Source organism: Pelophylax lessonae (assembly GCF_965119305.1).
Source record: "Pelophylax lessonae genome assembly, chromosome: 2".
NCBI lineage: Eukaryota > Metazoa > Chordata > Amphibia > Anura > Ranidae > Pelophylax > Pelophylax lessonae.
This window is the reverse complement of record NC_138769.1, coordinates 55,060,465-55,078,179: the sequence shown is the minus strand read 5'-3', so window position 1 is coordinate 55,078,179 and position 17,715 is coordinate 55,060,465. Positions and strand designations below refer to the sequence as shown.

The window sequence follows — 17,715 nt, the reverse complement described above, 5'->3', positions numbered from 1 at the left end:
CTCTCAATTCTGCCCGCACTCACCAGAGATCAGTACCCATACACGGGTAACCAGCGTGATATTATAAAGGGTGCCCTCTGCCAAGCAGGGCCTCAATGCCGGTATCCTCAGTGGTACTAATGGATCATTCCTCTCATGTATATGGTATATTCAACCGGTGGTGGTGAAAGGGAGGATAATAGCGGAAAGCAAAGAGAAGAAAGCCGGCTGTCCGAGCACCGAGCCGAGTCTACGTGTTGTAAAGCAGGCCAGGTGTGGGCGCCAGAAGGAGCTACCGCATTTAAATGCTTAACCACTTTACCACCGGAGGATTTTCCTGCTAAAAGACCAGGGGTTATTTTGCGATTTTTTACTGCGTGACTTTAACGGACAATCGCGCGGTCGTGCGACGCTGTACCTAAACGAATTTCACGTCCTTTTTTTCCCACAAACAGAGCTTTCTTTTGGTGGTATTTGATCACCTGTGCGATTTTTTGATCACGCGCTATAAACAAAAAAAGAGCGTAATTTTTGCAAAAACAACAATATTTTTCACTTTTTTTTATATGAAATTCCCCCAAAAAAAAATGTAAAAATCAAAATTTTTTAAAATTTTCGGCCAATTTGTTTTACGCTACCTATGTTTGGTAAAAAAAATCGCAAAAAGCGTATTTTGATTGGTTTGCGCAAAAGTTATCGCGTTTACTAACAAAGGGAAAGATTTTTGTCATTTTTGGTGTTTTTTTTTTTAACGAGTAATGGCGGCGATCTGCGATTTTTTTTGCGGTACTGCGACATTGCGGCGGACAGATCGGACCCTTGACTGACATTTTTGACACTTTTGGGGGTACCAGTGACATTACTGCAGTAATCAGTGCTATATATATGCACTGTTACTGCAAAAATGACACTGGCAGGGAAGGGGTTAACAGTATTGGACAGGGAGGGGTTAAGTGTGTCCTAGGGGCGTGATTCTAACTGTGTAGGGACATGGCTACTAGTGTAAAAACAAAGATCAACAGTTCTACATAGTAGAACTGTTTGATCTTCACTTTTACACAGGGAGAACTGACAGGTGGCTTGTTTACACAAGCCGCTCTGTCTTTCTCCCGCTGTAGCGGCGATCGTAGTGTGACCGGCGGACATCGGGTCCGCCAGTCACACTCCCGCACTCCTCCGTGAACGAGCCGAGGCGGGCGCGCGCCTCGGCGGGCGCGCGCCCGCCCGCTATTGGCTCTGGAAGGAGTGACAGGCGAGCGACGTAGACCTACGTCACTCTGCCTGGCCGGGGCCGACTGCCGCAGTAAATATACTGTGCGCAGTCGGCAAGCGGTTAATATCTGCTAGGTTTTGTGCAGCTCTTCTCAGCAATATCTCAGACTGCGATGAAACCTTCAATTACTGGGAGCCGGCTGTATCGATTACATTGGATCACCCCGAGATTCACCCATCAACGGATTTTTGGAATTTAACTCACCAAACAATCACCTTATGGACTTTTACTGTTAGCCATTTATATTTCATTAGTCACTTTACCTCACTCTAGAGCTGCACGATTAATCGTAACAGAATCGAGATTCACTTCCCCTGACGATTCTTTACATAGCTGTGAGGGAGCAGCTGTCAAAAAAAAAAAGAGCCTCCCGCAAAAGCCTATCAGCATTAGTCTCCCACTGAACTGTAAACACAAATGATTACATTGTATCTTTTCTTTCCCTCTGCCGGAGGAAGGAAGTTTAACCTCTTAAAGACTAAACCTTTTTCCTACACTTGTTGCTTGCAAGTTAAATCAGTTTATTTTTCCTAGAAAAGTAGTTAGAACCCCCAAACATTTATATATTTTTTTTTTTAGCAGAGACCCTGCAGAATAAAATGGTGATTGTTGTAAATTTTTATGTCACACTGTATTTGCGCAGCAGTCTTTCAAACGCAATGAATACACTTTAATGAATAAAAAAATAAAACAAAACCGTAAAGTTATCCCAATTTTTTTATAATGTAAAAGATGTTACACAGAGAATCGTGATCTTTATTCCAAGAAAAAAAATTGTGATTCTCATTTTGGCCAGAATCGTGCAGCTCTACCTCACTCTGTTGACCGCCCCATATTGCAAGATCTTTGCAGATCTACTGGGGTGGGCTGCACCAAGTCACTTTAAATCAATCAATATATTTTTATGTATTGTCTATTTCTGTTACTCCTAATAATCTATACTATTGGATCAATTAACACTGCGTCACCTTACTATATACTTATTTGGACACATCAATTTTGGCTTATTCACATGTTTTAGTGCTTATTTCACATACCAGTTGCTATATTTGGTGAACACCTATTGATAGTTTTTGAATATTATTGAATAACTACACTTGTCAATTTCCACCAAGCACTTTATATCTATACTTTTTTTTACATGTATATTTTTCTTTGATTGCGTTATAACCAATACTTGCCCATTGCTCACACCAGTTATCATCACTTTATTGCACTGATTGTACTTTTCAATTTATCTTTTTAGTGTATTTATTATATTTACTGTATTTATTGTGGTGTTAGAGACAGCAGTACGATCACCTTGCCTATTACGTTTGTAGAAGTAATCTTATTTAGCTATTAAAAGGCAGCGCCATTCACCTCACCAATCCTTTATCAACAAATGTCAGAAGAAGGCCTGTTCTTCAAGTGGTTAACAGACCAAAAGGAAGCAAACAAAATGTTGAGGGATACATAGATTTTTTTTTTTATTTTTTTTTTACATTTTAAAGAATACATGATGAGGACTGGAAAACACCCAAAAGTGGATGGTGTCAACCAGCATCTCCGAAGGTAGGCAGGTACTAGAACTGGGGCATCTCTTAAATAGGAGATATCGGAAATCATGCTCCACCAGTAACTAAAGTACCTTTTTATATGGACTCCTCCTTTTAAATCTGCTACAGAATTATTTTGTTTTTATATTTTTTAGGCTCACGCTAACTGCCTTAGGAGAGAAACTTAATGACTACTGGCAGGAAATGAAACTGAAAAAGAATACCCTTGATGGGGTGGATCTTCCTATGGAAGATGTTGAGTAAGTGCCTGGCTATCAATCATCTGTATTTGCACTGTCAGAAGTACAGCTTAAAAAAAAATAAATGGGAGGTTTCTACATTTTTATTTAAATTGTAGTTAAGCCCCGTACACACACACAGATCGTCGTCATACAAACGTCGGCGGACGAAAGATCTGCCGATTGTACGCGTGTTAGTATGGTGCCTCCGACAGCTGTCTGCACACAATCCGTGGACAAGAGTCTTTCTTGCAAACATGAAAATTTTTGTCTGCAGACACCAGAACGGACGATTGTTCGCCTGTCAGTACAGAAATCAGCCGACAGACCGCAGATTTGCAAGACTGGGCATGCTCAGAAAATAAAAAACACAGGGAAAGTTAACCATTACATGACATCACTTCTGCAGTCAGCTGAAGTCTGCGGACAAAATTCTTGTGCTGTCCTTGTGCTGTCTTTGCACTTTTCAACAGACACCGACATCCCGGGGAGAAAAGACGAACATTTGTATGACGACGATCTGTGTGTGTGTACGGGGCTTCAGTCATAATCATACAAAGATATAGTTGACAGACAGTGGTCCCACGGTCTTTCAGAATGGCGTGAAGAAAGGCAAGTTCTTGTTACCAATTGGAACCATTGTAATTCTCCCTTCTGTTCTCCAATACACTGAATATTTACAGAAGTATTTAAGCTCCCTTCACACCTGAGCATTGTGGAAATGTGCGTTTTTCAAACACGCCAAAAAAGTGCATGTTTAGGAGATATTCCTTGTACCTACAGATAATCTTACCTGTAGGTATAGTTGAGCAAGAGGAGTTTTATACCATTTTAATAGCACGTATTGTCACGTGACAAAATGCGCCAAAGCTGGCTCTAAAAAAGTGTACAGGAGCTTTTTTAGTGCATTTTTCAGGGGTAAGTAAGCCCATTTAAGTCACACTGTTGCACGAAACGTCACGTGTCCCTCAGGTGTGAATTGGGCCTTAATTGGTTGTTGTCACCAAAAAAAAAAAATTGATACTTTAACAAGTATTTATGGTTAAAATGTAAAATCCTATATTCCTTATCACATTGTATTATTATTTGTAGCCTACTCCTGTTAAAATGAACAATGTTGAAGTTTGTAAGCTTGCTGTGTGACATCCCCCACACACATTTACTTTCTTGAATTCTGTGACATGTAGTCACTATGCCCTGTTGATAGACACTGCGGTGTCACACATTTCACAGCGTCTGCCTCCCAATAGGTGCTAAGAGATGCAGAGTCAGTTCAACAGTCATAGCTTGCAGGAGGCAAGTATGTAGAAATATAGAAAAATGTAGAATCCTAATGCCCCGTACACACGCGTCGATAGTTGGCCGTGAATTTTTCGGCCGAAAAAAATCTGGTGTGCAGGCTATAAAATTTTTGTTGGCCGTCACCTCAACGGCCGATTTTCCGTCAGTCAGTACAGATTTCGGTAGACAAAAATGTGATGAGCAAGACTGGGCATGCTCAGAGAAGAAAAAACACACGGAAAGTAAACCATCACATGACATCCCTTCTGAAGTAGATAGAGATCAAAATCTTCGAAGTAGATTTTTGTTGGCCGAGAAAATTTGTGTGCAGTCTAGAGCACATTTCAACCAACACAACAACACTGGACAAAAGTCAGCCGATCGGTCGGCCGATAATCGTTGCGTGTGTACGAGGCATTAGAAATGGAAGAGCAGAGGAGAAGCTGTAAAGCATGCAGCAAATCCAGCAGACAGGCAGAACTTACAACATGAAAGGAGATTTTTTCAAGTAAGCTTATGTTGGATTGTTAAGTGAATGTACAATATATATGTATAAAGCGCTACGTAAATTGACAGTTCTATAGAAGAACATGTATTAGTAGTTATAATATAACTGTTGTTTGTATTATTCCTAGTGTTGATGTTCTAAAATGAAAGTCTATGCTGTGACTGTAGATTTCCTTTAATCAGCCCTAAAGGGGTTCTAAAGTCAGAAGGTTTTTTTTTTTTAATCTTAATGCATTCTATGCATTAAAATAAAAAGCCTTCTGTGTGCAGCAGCCTCCGTAAAATACTTACCTGAGCCCATCTCGATCCAGCGATGTTGCACAAGGGATTTGACTGCCTGGGACTCTCCCTCCTCATTGGCTGAGACAGCAAAGTGTCAATCAGTCAGTGAGCCAATGAGGAGAGAGAGAGGGGTCGGGCAGCGGCTCTGTGTCTGAATGGACACAGGGAGATGTGGCTCGGCTCAGGTGCCCCCATAGCAAGCTGCTTGCTGTGGGGGCACTCAGCAGGAGTGAGGGGCCAGGAGCACTGAAGAGGGACCCGAGAAGATCTGCGCTGCTCTGTGCAAAACCGACTGCACAGAGGAGGGAAGTATGACATGTTTCTAAATTTTTTTTTTTTGTTAAAAATAACACTTAAGTATCCCTTTAAAGCGGTAGTAAAGTCTGCTTAAATATAAGCTATAATAAGGCTTACCTGTATGTAAAATGAATATCTCCTAAACATGCACCATTTAGGAGAAATTCACCCTGGATGCAGCCAGCGACGCATTCACTCTTAAGGTCCAGCATACGGTGGCACCCTGCCGTAACCGAAAGCTCCCGCGCGCATGCGCAGGAGTGACGTAATTTTGGCTTCGGCCACTCATACAGCCGGGTCCAAAAACCTGCTAGGAAGACCGGGGTAAGATGGAAGCCCTCTCAGCGGTGAGAGCGCGCCGCTGGAGGGCTTTATTTTAAGCTAGGTATTTTATAATGTGCTAATATGTGATGCATATTAGCACAATTATGCTATTATTTTGTAAGGGGAACTTTTATTGTTTTATTTATTGCAGTGGTTTAAATAGTTTTTTTTTTTTGTTTTGCTGAGGAAATAAAAAAAAACAGTTCTCTATGGAAGCTTCACTACAGATGCTCACTAAACTGCTTACTATATTGCATGATCACTCCCAGCATTGTAATAGGGAATACTGCATTCCTGTACATGTGCAGAACACCGCTGGTGTCACAGAAAAATATAACTCTTAGAAATATGCTTTTTTGGGGGTTTCTGTAAATTGATTTTTAGTTCTGTGCAAGAGCAATGGTCAAGCCTAGTGTTTTAAAATGTGTCATTTATAATAGGAGTAATATTGAGGTGTTATGCATTCATGTGTGCCTAGGAAAAAGCCTGACCAGAACTGGGTCCAGTGTGACCACTGTCTGAAGTGGAGAAAAATTCCTGATGCTGTAGGCAAACTGCCATCAAAGTGGTATTGTTCCATGAACGCTGACCCTCAGTTCAGGTAAGGGTAACCACTCTGTGCTATATGGGTGTCAGATTTGTTCATTGGTGTACATCTTTGTATCCCTAATTTTTATCTTTGATTTGTAAATACAGAGACTGCAGTGTACCTGAGGAGCCAGAGGATGACGATGAGATCACACATTCAACATATGAAAAGACCCATAAAAGAAGGTTTGTGAGGTCTCCTGTGTCCCTTTCCAAATCCGACCTGTTTTGCACTTGCACTCAAGATGGATAAAAAACAATGATTTTTTTTTTTTTTTTTTTTTTTTTATTTAAATCTGATTTTTTTTTTTTTTTTTTACAAAATGCTTTTGAAGTAAAAATCTATCTAAATATAGTTTTCTATTTAAAATACATTAATAATTTATTTAGCATGAAATGGAGTTTAGTTATGTAGCATGAGGCTGAATTTTTATGTAATATTTACATTTTTGGTAAACTCATTCAATAAATCCAAGCTCTACAAGCTGCGATAACATGCACTGCATTGATGCATTCACACAATTTCACAGTACAGTAACCATGAGATAAAACAAAGTTCAGGAATATTCCTTTATCCCTCTGTATCTGTACCAGGCTCTAAGTGTGAGGAGGAAGTGCAAGCAGTTAAAATGAAAGTGAGACCTTAGCAGCTTATAAACCCTGTGATCTTTCTCCAAATTTCTGTGTTTAACCTATTAACCTAAAATCGGTTCTGATATCGCTATTTTACTAACCTGACAGCTTATTATTCCAAATAGGAAGCCTTCATTTTGTTTGAAAAGATTAAAGGTTCTAACTACCAGAAAGAATGAGTCCTTATATTTAAAGAGCACCTGTCATTTCTGATTCCTCATGGCAGCGCCTGTTAGCTGGCATCCACCGACCTGATGCCGCCACGTCCCTCTCCTTGCTGTGTCACGGTCAGCAGTCCCATTAAAGTGAATAGGACTGCCCCTCCCATAGTGTTATGTATATGTTGTGGACCACTTCCACTGATTTTTTTTTTTTTTTTTTTCCTTTTGGTTCACCAGACAACTGTAGTCACACATTATACACCAAAAATAAAAAGGAGTTGCGCTAGTAGATGCAAATAATAAAAGTCCACATATATTCAATTGCTTGGAGATGCAGACATACAAAAACAGCAGCATATAAACTGGTGAAAGTCCACATATGATCAAATGCTTGGAAATGTAGGCATGCACAATCAGCAGGTTATCTACCCAGGTGTTTCATCAGTTTAAACAAATGAGAGTTCCCAGCCACCACACAATGACTCTTACCAGATACTGGTGAAATTATAGCAGTAAGTGGTTAAAGGACCACTACAGCCTTTCTCCTGAATCATACAGCTCCAGAAGGTTCTCCAATATCCACCACTTCCAAACTCCAATTGTTATGGGCCATCGAGAGGCAAAATACACAAACTCCCTTAAAAATCCTGATGGCACCGTATCTCATATAGAATAGGAGACATCAAACAGAAGGGGACAGGCCCATAATGCATTATCTCAAGGCAAATAATTTATTGAAACATAAATAAGGGTATGCACTCACCCAGTAGATGTTTAAAACAGGCACATAATAAAACAGTGGGGCACCAGAGCCTTTCAGCCACATGTTATACACCGCCATGGGTCTGAGATTCTAACTGGATAGCAGAAAATTCTCATGGCTGCCACACATTTTTTTTAATCCACAACAGGGTATCCTGTTCAGTGGTCGATTTCATGTGTGTGCCACATAGGCGACTTTTATTTTGCTGCTTCTGTAATAACTCTTTATAGCCCACAGCCCCTGTAGATGTAATATAAGCAAGTGTATTCAACATACAGTAATTTTTTGAAGAAATTAGGCACCACTGAATCAGCCTACTGTTCTGAAATCTTTTTGTTTTAGTCACTGGGCTAATAGCAGAGCTATTAAAGTGGTTGTAAAAGCACACATTTTTTCACCTTTATGCATGAAGGTGAAAAACCTCCTGTGTTCAACAGCCCCCCCCCCCCCTAATATGTACCCGAGCCCCATCTTGATCCAGCAATGTCCACGAGAGCCTTGCCTATCCGGAGACTCGGAATCCTGATTGGCTCCTGTTGCTGCCAAAAGCCAATGTCAATCACAGCCAGTGAGCCAATCAGGAGACTGAGGTGGCGGGGCCAAGCTGCAGCTCCTTTTGTGAATTGGCACACAGAGCCGCGGCTCAGGAGCGCTCCTGCTTGAGTTTTCCCAGAGCAAGCTGCTTGCTATGGGGCAAGAGGGAGGAGCTAGGAGCTCCAGCGTGGGACCTGAGAGGAGGATCTGGGCTGCTCTGTTCAAAACCACGTAACCAAACCAATAACATGTTATTAAAAATATAAAAAACAATGCTTTAATATCGCTTTAAGGTATATCTGAAGCAATAATTTTGGATAGAGTATGGAATGGGTAAAATGTTTTTATTTTTTGCCTTCTGTGTTTTATTTGAGAGATTTCCCTTAACTTTGATGCTGCAGAATGTGGAATGAAATCTCTCCAAATTGAGGTCAATTCTTTTAGAAGTTGTAACTGAAACATGTGTCCCCATTGGGATATTTCCCTTCACCTCCTGTTCTGGTGATTACTCAAAATTTGAGATTTTCCAATTGCTTTCTGTCCCGGTAACAGTGGTCACAAGGACAGAGGGGCGAATCTTCTTAGCAAAGACACACCGCAATAAAAACCTGTCGGTTTTTGTACTATTTGCCACTTTATCCAAAACGAAAGTGTTTTGGCTTTAAAGTGATTGTAAAGTCTTGTTTTTTCTCTTAAAATAACAAACCTATTAGGCCCCTTTCACACTTGTGCGACCTAAAAAGTCACGCAATTTTGACTGGACTTGAAGCAATGCCTGTTTAATGTATTTCAAAATGCATCAAAGTCAGACTAAAGTAATGCAGGGACTACTTTGAAGTTGTTGCAACTTGAAGTCGCACAGATATGAACAGTACTCATTGGAAATCATGGAGTACTACTTGTCATACTGCAACTTTGCAGTCCTAAGTCGCAGGACAAGTCACACAAGTGTGAAAGGGGTCTTATACTTAACCTGTCCTGTGCAGTGGTTTTTTATACCTTCCTATCTATTTACTAATTCTAGCAGCATAAGAATTAAAACAAGTTAATGTTGCTTGAGAGAGTTTTGTTTTGCTTTTAAAGGAGATGCTCACCCTAGAATTACTGAACGTTAATGAACATTAAACAGCCATAATATAGCACATATACTTTGATAAATGCACAGCACTTATTTGTCTTCTGTCTGTGCTCAGGTTGTCCAGCAATCTATTACCAGCAACACCAAGCAACTCATGGGGGTTGATTTACTGAAACTGGAGAGTGCACAATGTGCAGCTGTGCCATGGTAGCCAATGAGCCTCCAGGTTTTATTGTCAAAGCTTATGGCTCCTTTCACACTATCTGTCCGTCGGACGGATTCTGTTTTTCTCAGCGGGGGATCGAGCTGCCGATCCCCCGCTGACCAGCAGGACGACAGCTGTGTCTCCGCGCTGTGTGCGGAGACACAGCTGTCAGTTCCCCATGCATCTCTATGGGGGAAATCGGATGGGAACGGACCGTCGGTCTGTTTTCATCCGATCCGATCCACTGGACGGATGGAAAATAGGGTTTCCATCCGTCCAGATTTGACGGATCGGATTGGATGTCAGTGGACATGTCTCCGCTGCCATCCGATGCCCCATAGGAATGCATGGGGGGACCGTTCAGATCCGCCAAAAAACGGTCCGCCTGTGTGAAAGGGGCCTAATTGAACAAGCTTAAGTTGGAAGCTGATTGGCTACCATGCACAGCTACACCAGATTTTGCACTCTCCAATTTTAGTAAATCAACCCCTCTGGTGTCATTCAGCATCCCCCATGCTATCTACATCTCTGACCGCATCTGGACACAGAGGACACGGGTTAAAGCAGTTTCCAGCCTGACTTTCAATCACAGGACGTAGATGGCATGAGGGGGGGGATGGGTGACACCATGGGGTTAATTTACCAAAACTGGAGAGTGCAAAATCTGGTGCAGCTCTGGTTAGAAACCAATCAGTTTCCAGGATTTTTGTCACAGCCTAACTGAACAAGCTGAAGTTAGAAGCTGATTGGCTCCTATGCACAGCTGCACCAGATTTTACACTCTCTGGCTTTAGTAAGGCCCCTTTCACACTTGTGGGACCTAAAAGTTGTGTGATTTTTGTCGCGATTTTGACTTTACTTGAAGCAATGCTTGTGTAATGGACCTCAAAACACAATAAAGTGGGACCAAAGTACAGTAGTGCGGGGACTATTTTGAAGTCGTCGTGACTTGAAGTCGCAAAGATTTTAATGGAACTCATTGGAGATCATGGAGTACGACTTGTCATTCGCCTTTGCGGTCCCAAGTCGCAGGACAAGTTGCACAAGTGTGAAAGGGGCCTAAATCAAACCACATAAGTTGCTTGCAATAGCGGTCAGTTTTTAATTGCTGATTACTGGACAACTGGAGCGTGGGCAGAAGTCAAACATGGTGCTGTGAAGTTATCCAGGTTTTGTGTTATGTGGTTGTTTTTAATTTTTCATAGAGTTAATTTGCTTTTCACATTCACTTTTAGCATTTAAAATTGTGCTGTCCTCGTTGGTCTACCCTATTATAAATCTCAACCTTTCTGTCATTTTGAATTGGATGCCAAAGGGTTAGAAGGGTTAAGGTGTGTGGTTTACCAGCAAGGCAAATGCTCTTTGCATCTTCACAGACTGTAATAATTCCCCTAACTGCTTCTAACCTTTCCCACTTACAATAGAAGTTGCTCTTTAACCACTTGCTGACCTCCCGCCGGCTTTTTACATCCAGTCACGTAGTACTATGGTGTGTATGTGGTTTCGGCGGCGTGCGCCACCGGAGCTGCGCTCCCGCTGTGTTTAGACATGGCGGGCTGCGGGAGGAGAGGCAGTGATTGCCACTGCTCTCCAGCGATCGTCCAGGAAACCGAGAGAAGACCCGCCTGCTTATGTAAACAAAGCAGGCGGATCTTCTCTCTGACAGGCAGGGACAGATCAGCAGTTTCATCTAAGATCTCTCTGTTCCTGTCACAGAACCCCCACACACACACACTCTCACACACACACTCTCACACACACACACACTCTCACACACACACTATCACACACACACACACACAGAGTCAGTAAGCACATTAGGCATACATTAACCCCTTTGATCACCCCCAGTGTTAACCCCATATTATTTAGCACTGATTACTGTATTAGTGTCACTGGTCCCCAAAAAGTGTTAAAAATGTCAGGGGTCCGATCCGTCCGCCGCATTGTCGCAGTCCCGCTAAAAATCGCTTATCGCTGCCGTTACTAGTAAAAAAAAGAAATAGTCCAAAAATATATCCCGTAGTTTGTAAATGTTTTAACTTTTGCGCAAACCAATTAAAATACGCTTTTTGTGATTTTTTTTTTTTTACCAAAAATATGTAGCAGAATACAAATTGGCCTAAACTGATAAAAAAATTAAGTTTTAAAAATTTTTTTATTGGGAATGTTTTATAGCGGTTTCAAAATTGTTGCTTTTTTTTGTTTATAGCGCAAAGTCTAAAAACCGCAGAGGTGATCAAATACCACCAAAAGAAAACTCTATTTGTGGGGAAAAAAGACATCAATTGTATTTTGGTACAGTGTCGCACGACCACGCAATTTTCCATTAAAGTACTGCAGTGCAGAATCACAAAAAATGGCCTGGTCATTAAGGGGGTATAACCTTTTGGGGCTGAAGTGGTTAATGTCACTGAAAGACAGCAGGGGAGCCATTCTGTGTGGGTGTCCTTTCATGTTAATGAAATGCCATACCTGACACATGAAGCACAGGAGGGAAGCTGTTCACTGACATTTTTACTTCCTTTTAAATTAAGTTGGGCTATAGCCACCCCATTAACAAAATATGTGCTGCGTAGCTTAAAGGGGTTGTAAACTCGCTATTTTAACTTGTACCGACAGGTAAGCTTACTTGTAGGTACAGTGAAAATTAGAGATATTCACATTGGCAGTAGGCGATGACATCACCTGCACATGCGCAGTGATGCTCTGCTTTATGATGAAACCCAGTATGCACAGAAGTGACACAGTATGAGCCGGAGCCCGCAAAGGAAGACCAGGTGAAGATGAAAGCCATGCCAGCAGTGACAGCGCACCGCTTGAGGGCTTTGTAAGGTAATTATATCATAATGTGCTAGTATTCGGTGCACACAAGCACATTATGGCATAAACCTGCAGAGGACTGTTTTTTTTTTTTTTTTTTGGCGGTTTACTACCACTTTGGTACATCTGCACTGGTTTTTTTTTTCTTGGTCCCCCTGCAAAGTCCCATAAATACATGTTGACACTGCCAGTGAAGTTCACGTAATTCAGCTTCCTGGGATGATGTGGCAACTGTACTGCCTTGCTTCTGAACTGAGAGCAAAGCTGTCACTCTCAGGTCGGCTGTGTCTGCTTGTTCTACAGTGGGGTGAAAATATGTTGTGGAAGGGGGATAGCCATCAACATTGACACCACTGATTCATAGACCTGTAGATGGTAATTCTAGAGAGTTTTTTTCTTTTTTTTTCTTGGAAGGGTGCACATGATCAGCACAGGGCTGATTAGCACTGTCCAGAGAGAGGGTCGGGAGTCATGCAGCCTCATAGGACAGTCAGTGTAGAATGAAAACTCCTCCTACAAGCTTTAAACAAACACAAGACTGCTATATACTGCTAAGAAAAGGTATTTAGCAGTTTCAATTTTCGAAAATGATTGTCTTTCCATGTTCTGTGTACTGTGGGAGACCAGATATAGTTAATGCAGGGTCCTGGGTTCAGTAACACTTTAAGATCACACAGGGAAATCTTTTTCTACAACTTAAATTTTTTAAATTGCTGACAGAGCAGGATATATATTTCAGTTTAAACTGTGGTCTTTGCTTCATCTTATGTTCAGTCTTTTACAGCTGTCCAGTTTGTGTAGCTGAAAATTGAAATAGTCACATTTTACCTTTTTCTTTTCTTGCAGGAAATCTGAACTGCTACTACAGGTATTTATTTTTTTATTTTATATGAACGTCTGAAACTCAAAGTATATTTAATATGGAAAATGTTTCCATATTCCTCCTTAAACGTTTTATGCTATTTCAGGTTAGTAATAAACCAACCATTCTGTCTACTCCACTCAATAAAGAAATGCAAGCAGCTCTCAGTCATGTCCAGGCGCAATACAGACCAGGACTAATGGCGGCACCGCAAACAGCTGGCCAGCCCGGGTTCCAGGCTGACAGGTAATTTTTTCCGGCCTGTTGTGCCATGCTATTATGAAATTATATACACTGCAAAATAGAGCTGCATGATTAATCGTTAAAAGATCTAAATCCAGCATTTATTTGTTTCAGCCAATCATATTTTTAAGGACAGGAGAGAAGCTTATGATAAAGAAATTTGGTGCAGCGATTTACACACACATAAAAAAATAAATAAAGTCCATGTGTTAGATAAACAAAGTCCTATGTGTAACCAACTGCTGTGAACTGACAATCCTTTCTTGATTCAAGGGCCCACTGTGACGTGCGATGTGTCAACATTCACCAGAGAGCGAAATATATCCAGCATTTAAAGCGGAGTTCCACCCATTTTTAATAGGTTGGAATACATAGATCTATGTAATCCCCTTTAAAACGGCTTTTACCAATGGAAACTTTTTTATTTTTTTTTTTTGCTAGTAAATACCTTAATTTCTGCTTTATTCCTCCTCTCCTCACTTCCGGGTCCGATCGGCGATGACGTCATTCGGCGATTCGCAGTGTCTGCTGGGATGTATTCTATTCCAGAAATCTCGCAGTAGCTGACCTGTACTGAGCCGTGCCTGCCCCGCCTCCGCCCCGCCTCCTCTCATTGAGTTGTATTGTATGAATGTATGAAGGCCGTTCTTTGCCTCGCCTCCGCCCCGCCTCCTCTCATTGAGTTGTATTGTATGAATGTATTAAGCCCGTTCTCTGCCCCGCCTCGGCCCCGCCTCCTCTCATTGAGTTGTATTGCATACAATACAACTCAATGAGAGGAGGCGGGGCAGAGAACAGCCTAAATACATTGCATACAATACAACTCAATGAGAGGAGGCGGGGCAGGCACGGCTCAGTACAGTTCAGCTACTGCGAGATTTCTGGAATAGAATACATCCCAGCAGACACTGCGAATCGCCGAATGACGTCATCGCCGATCGGACCCGGAAGTGAGGAGAGGAGGAATAAAGCAGAAATTAAGGTATTTACTAGCAAAAAAAAAAAAAAAAGTTTCCATTGGTAAAAGCCATTTTAAAGGGGATTCCATAGATCTAAAGTTCCAAAAATGGGTGGAACTCCTCTTTAATTAAAAACACTTGGGCCCAAAGTGTTGCACAGTGCTCCTTATCAGTGATAACCCTCCACCATTCTATACTCTCACCAGTAAGGTAATACAAGCCTTGAGCCATGGCCATAGAGCCTGGGGACATCATATCCAGAACTGTATGGGGTTAAGAGGGCTTCACAAGGAATCGGCGATAGATGGCCGCTGCTCCTACCACCAGGTCGATGTGGCAATGACGTCAGCGTTTAGCTCCCTTCCGACGTGTTTAGTGCGCATGCACGTTCTCAAGGGATCCAATGCCTATTAGGCCATCTATCGTCGGTTCCTCGTGGAGTCCTCCTAGCCCCCTACAGTTCTGGATTTGTTGTCACCAGGTCCTATGGCAATGGCTTACCGTCTGGTGAGTGTATAGAATGGTGGAGGGTTATCACAGGTAAGGAGCACTGTGCAACACTGGGCGCAAGTGTTTATAGTTGAATGCTGGATATAATTCTCTCTCTGCTGAGTGTTTTGACACATTGCACTGTTACAGTGGGCTTTTGCATCAAGAAAGGATCACTGGGTTACGGCAGTTGGTTACACATAGGACTTTATTTATCTAACGCATTAACTTCTTTTCATTTTTGTAAAGCGCTGCACCTAATTTATTTATCATATGGTCGATTGGAGGTTGTATATTCATCTTTGTGTGCTAACTGCTATATTCTCTTTTTAGCCATCTTGTTTGATTGAAGTAGTACGTCTTATTCTATTGCCATCTTGTTTGATAACCTAATGTTCAGGGGTTGTAAAGCTTAAAAAAAAAAAAAAAACGCTCTTCAGAATTGTGAGAGAATTGTGTTCTTTATTCTAAGCAAAACAATTGTGATTCTCATTTTATCCATAATCGTGCAGCTCTACTTTAAACTGAATTCATACTCAAGTAAGGTTGGTCACATTATTGAAATGTTATGCTTCATTTAAAGACACTTTGTCCTTGCTAGGAAGAGGTGGCAAACTGCTGCAGGTGCCCTAGGGCAGTGGTTCTCAACTCCGGTCCTCGGGACCCACCAACAGGCCAGGTTTGCAAGATAACTAAATTACATCACAGGTGATCTCATTTGCTGCTCAGTGATTGCAGTATTCTAGTCTGCATCCCCCAAGGTAATACTTAAAATCTGGCCTGTTAGTGGGTCCCGAGGACCGGAATTGAGAACCACTGCCCTAGGGCTTGCAGATTCAATGGTGTTCCTAATCGCAAAGCTTCAGCACTTTCTGATATTGCCAAAGCATGCCCGTCTGTTACTGCCTCCTGCATATTTCTATGGACCAGTGAGGCTGCTCATTATTGTATTGGACCAGCAGGAAATTGGATATTGTTAACAGGTATCAGGTATTTGCAGCAAGCTTTAACTCTGCCCAAAAGTGGCAGGGCTTTAACTGTCAGAATAGTCAGAATTCTGCCTGGACAGGAAGTTTTAGGGAAGCTGTAGACCTCTAGTAACTTCATACCTACAACAGCACCCCACACCCCCAGTGACAATTACTTTAAAAGTAATCTATAGTCTATTGTAATGCATTGTAGGTTATTGAAGTCTTCCAAAGCGTATCACTAAAATGTAAGCACCACTTATTACATAATTCATCCCCTCATCTTAAACCATTGCATTCATTCTGTTAAAACAAAGCATCTTTGTGAAAAATAAAATAGAAAATGTTTACCCTACCAACGGTTCCTGGGCTAGGGTGAAGTCACAATCCTTCTGGAGAGATTCTGGGAATGATGATCTCAAATCCCATAGGAAGACCCCTCCTACTATCAGTGTCCTATGAGGACAGACATCTTTTTGTGATCCAGCAATTTTTTCTTCAGTCAGACTGCTCTGCAATTCAGCAGTCTGACTGAAGAAAAAATTGCTGGATCGCAAAAAGCTATTTTTTTACTATCCTGGTACCGTTGTCGTCGGTGTGGCTTTTGGACTGCACTGCATACAGACCCCACTGGACTGGACATTTTGGGATGAGCCTGAATTGATTCTAGGGTACTGTATGTAGTGCTTTTAAAGACAATGTTCTGGTAAAAGTTTAGCTGCATACTGATTTTTTTTTTTTGGTCCAGAATTGCTGGCATTGCCTCTGTGCTTGCCCTGTCTCTGAAGACCCAGTGGGTAGGCCAGTCTAGCCTAGCATTTGGAGCTTCCTAATTTTTATTGGATGCTAAGAGCCATTGTTTCCCAATTCCTTCTGGCTTTGCCATGGAAGGGGTTCATGCTTTGAAGCTTGCTGTTTGGAGTATCATGCACACACTCCTTTCCTCCATACAGTGTTGAAACATCTCCTCCCTTTTGCTTGTGCTGATCTGTTCTTGCTGCTTGCTTACAGTGACTTTGTTCCCCTCCTGCCACCTGGCCCTCCAGGTTTTGTGAGCCTTGTTGCTTTCTGTGAGCCAGTATGTTGCCTAACTGCACTATGGCCACAAAATGTTTGATTCTAGACGGGTTGCAGGGTTCCCCCAGCTCTCCCGACTAATCAGTTGAGGACTGCTTGCAACACACCCACTGATGATTCTGACATCTGAAACTTGCAGTCATGCTGTCCGCTACTGTCAAAGTTTCTCCGATCCTCCAGTCCTCCCTTTACCTGTTAGGTATTGCTAGGTCCTCTGTTCTCTCAACTGAGGTTTTTTACTAGTGTAATGTAACACTTTGACCATATTGACTCATGGAGGCTACAAGTGCGGTTCTGTGCCCTCTGATAAACTCTGCATCTGATATACCGGTAGCCGTAGTGGATTATAGCAACGATTCGCACCTTCCTGAGGCACGATCAGCCTGCCACTTCAGTTCCAGCCTTGGGCCTTATATGTCCCCCAAGGCAGCAAAGACTTTCCCTTCCCACCTTCTTTTCCAGCTGTTTATATACAAAGATTTTAAACACCTTGCTAGGTTGGGAAAGGAAGTCCCAAAATTCGCACATCACAGCAAACCATGTAAGGTGGTTATGACAGCCTTAGCCCAGGCTCCAACTAGGCCATGTCGCCCAAACGTGTTTCACTCTGCT

The 17,715-nt window shown here is 42.0% G+C and overlaps 1 protein-coding gene across 1 annotated transcript in view; it reads left to right on the top strand.

The window, feature by feature from the left end:
* The window catches only part of MORC3 (MORC family CW-type zinc finger 3), a 121,553-nt gene that overhangs the window by 80,301 nt on the left and 23,537 nt on the right, over positions 1–17,715 (top strand). The window contains exons 11-15 of the mRNA XM_082246955.1: positions 2,946–3,050; positions 6,199–6,321; positions 6,417–6,494; positions 13,352–13,373; positions 13,474–13,613. Of these exons, the coding sequence (XP_082103081.1) occupies positions 2,946–3,050; positions 6,199–6,321; positions 6,417–6,494; positions 13,352–13,373; positions 13,474–13,613 (468 nt within the window). The remainder of the gene's footprint in view (positions 1–2,945; positions 3,051–6,198; positions 6,322–6,416; positions 6,495–13,351; positions 13,374–13,473; positions 13,614–17,715) is intronic.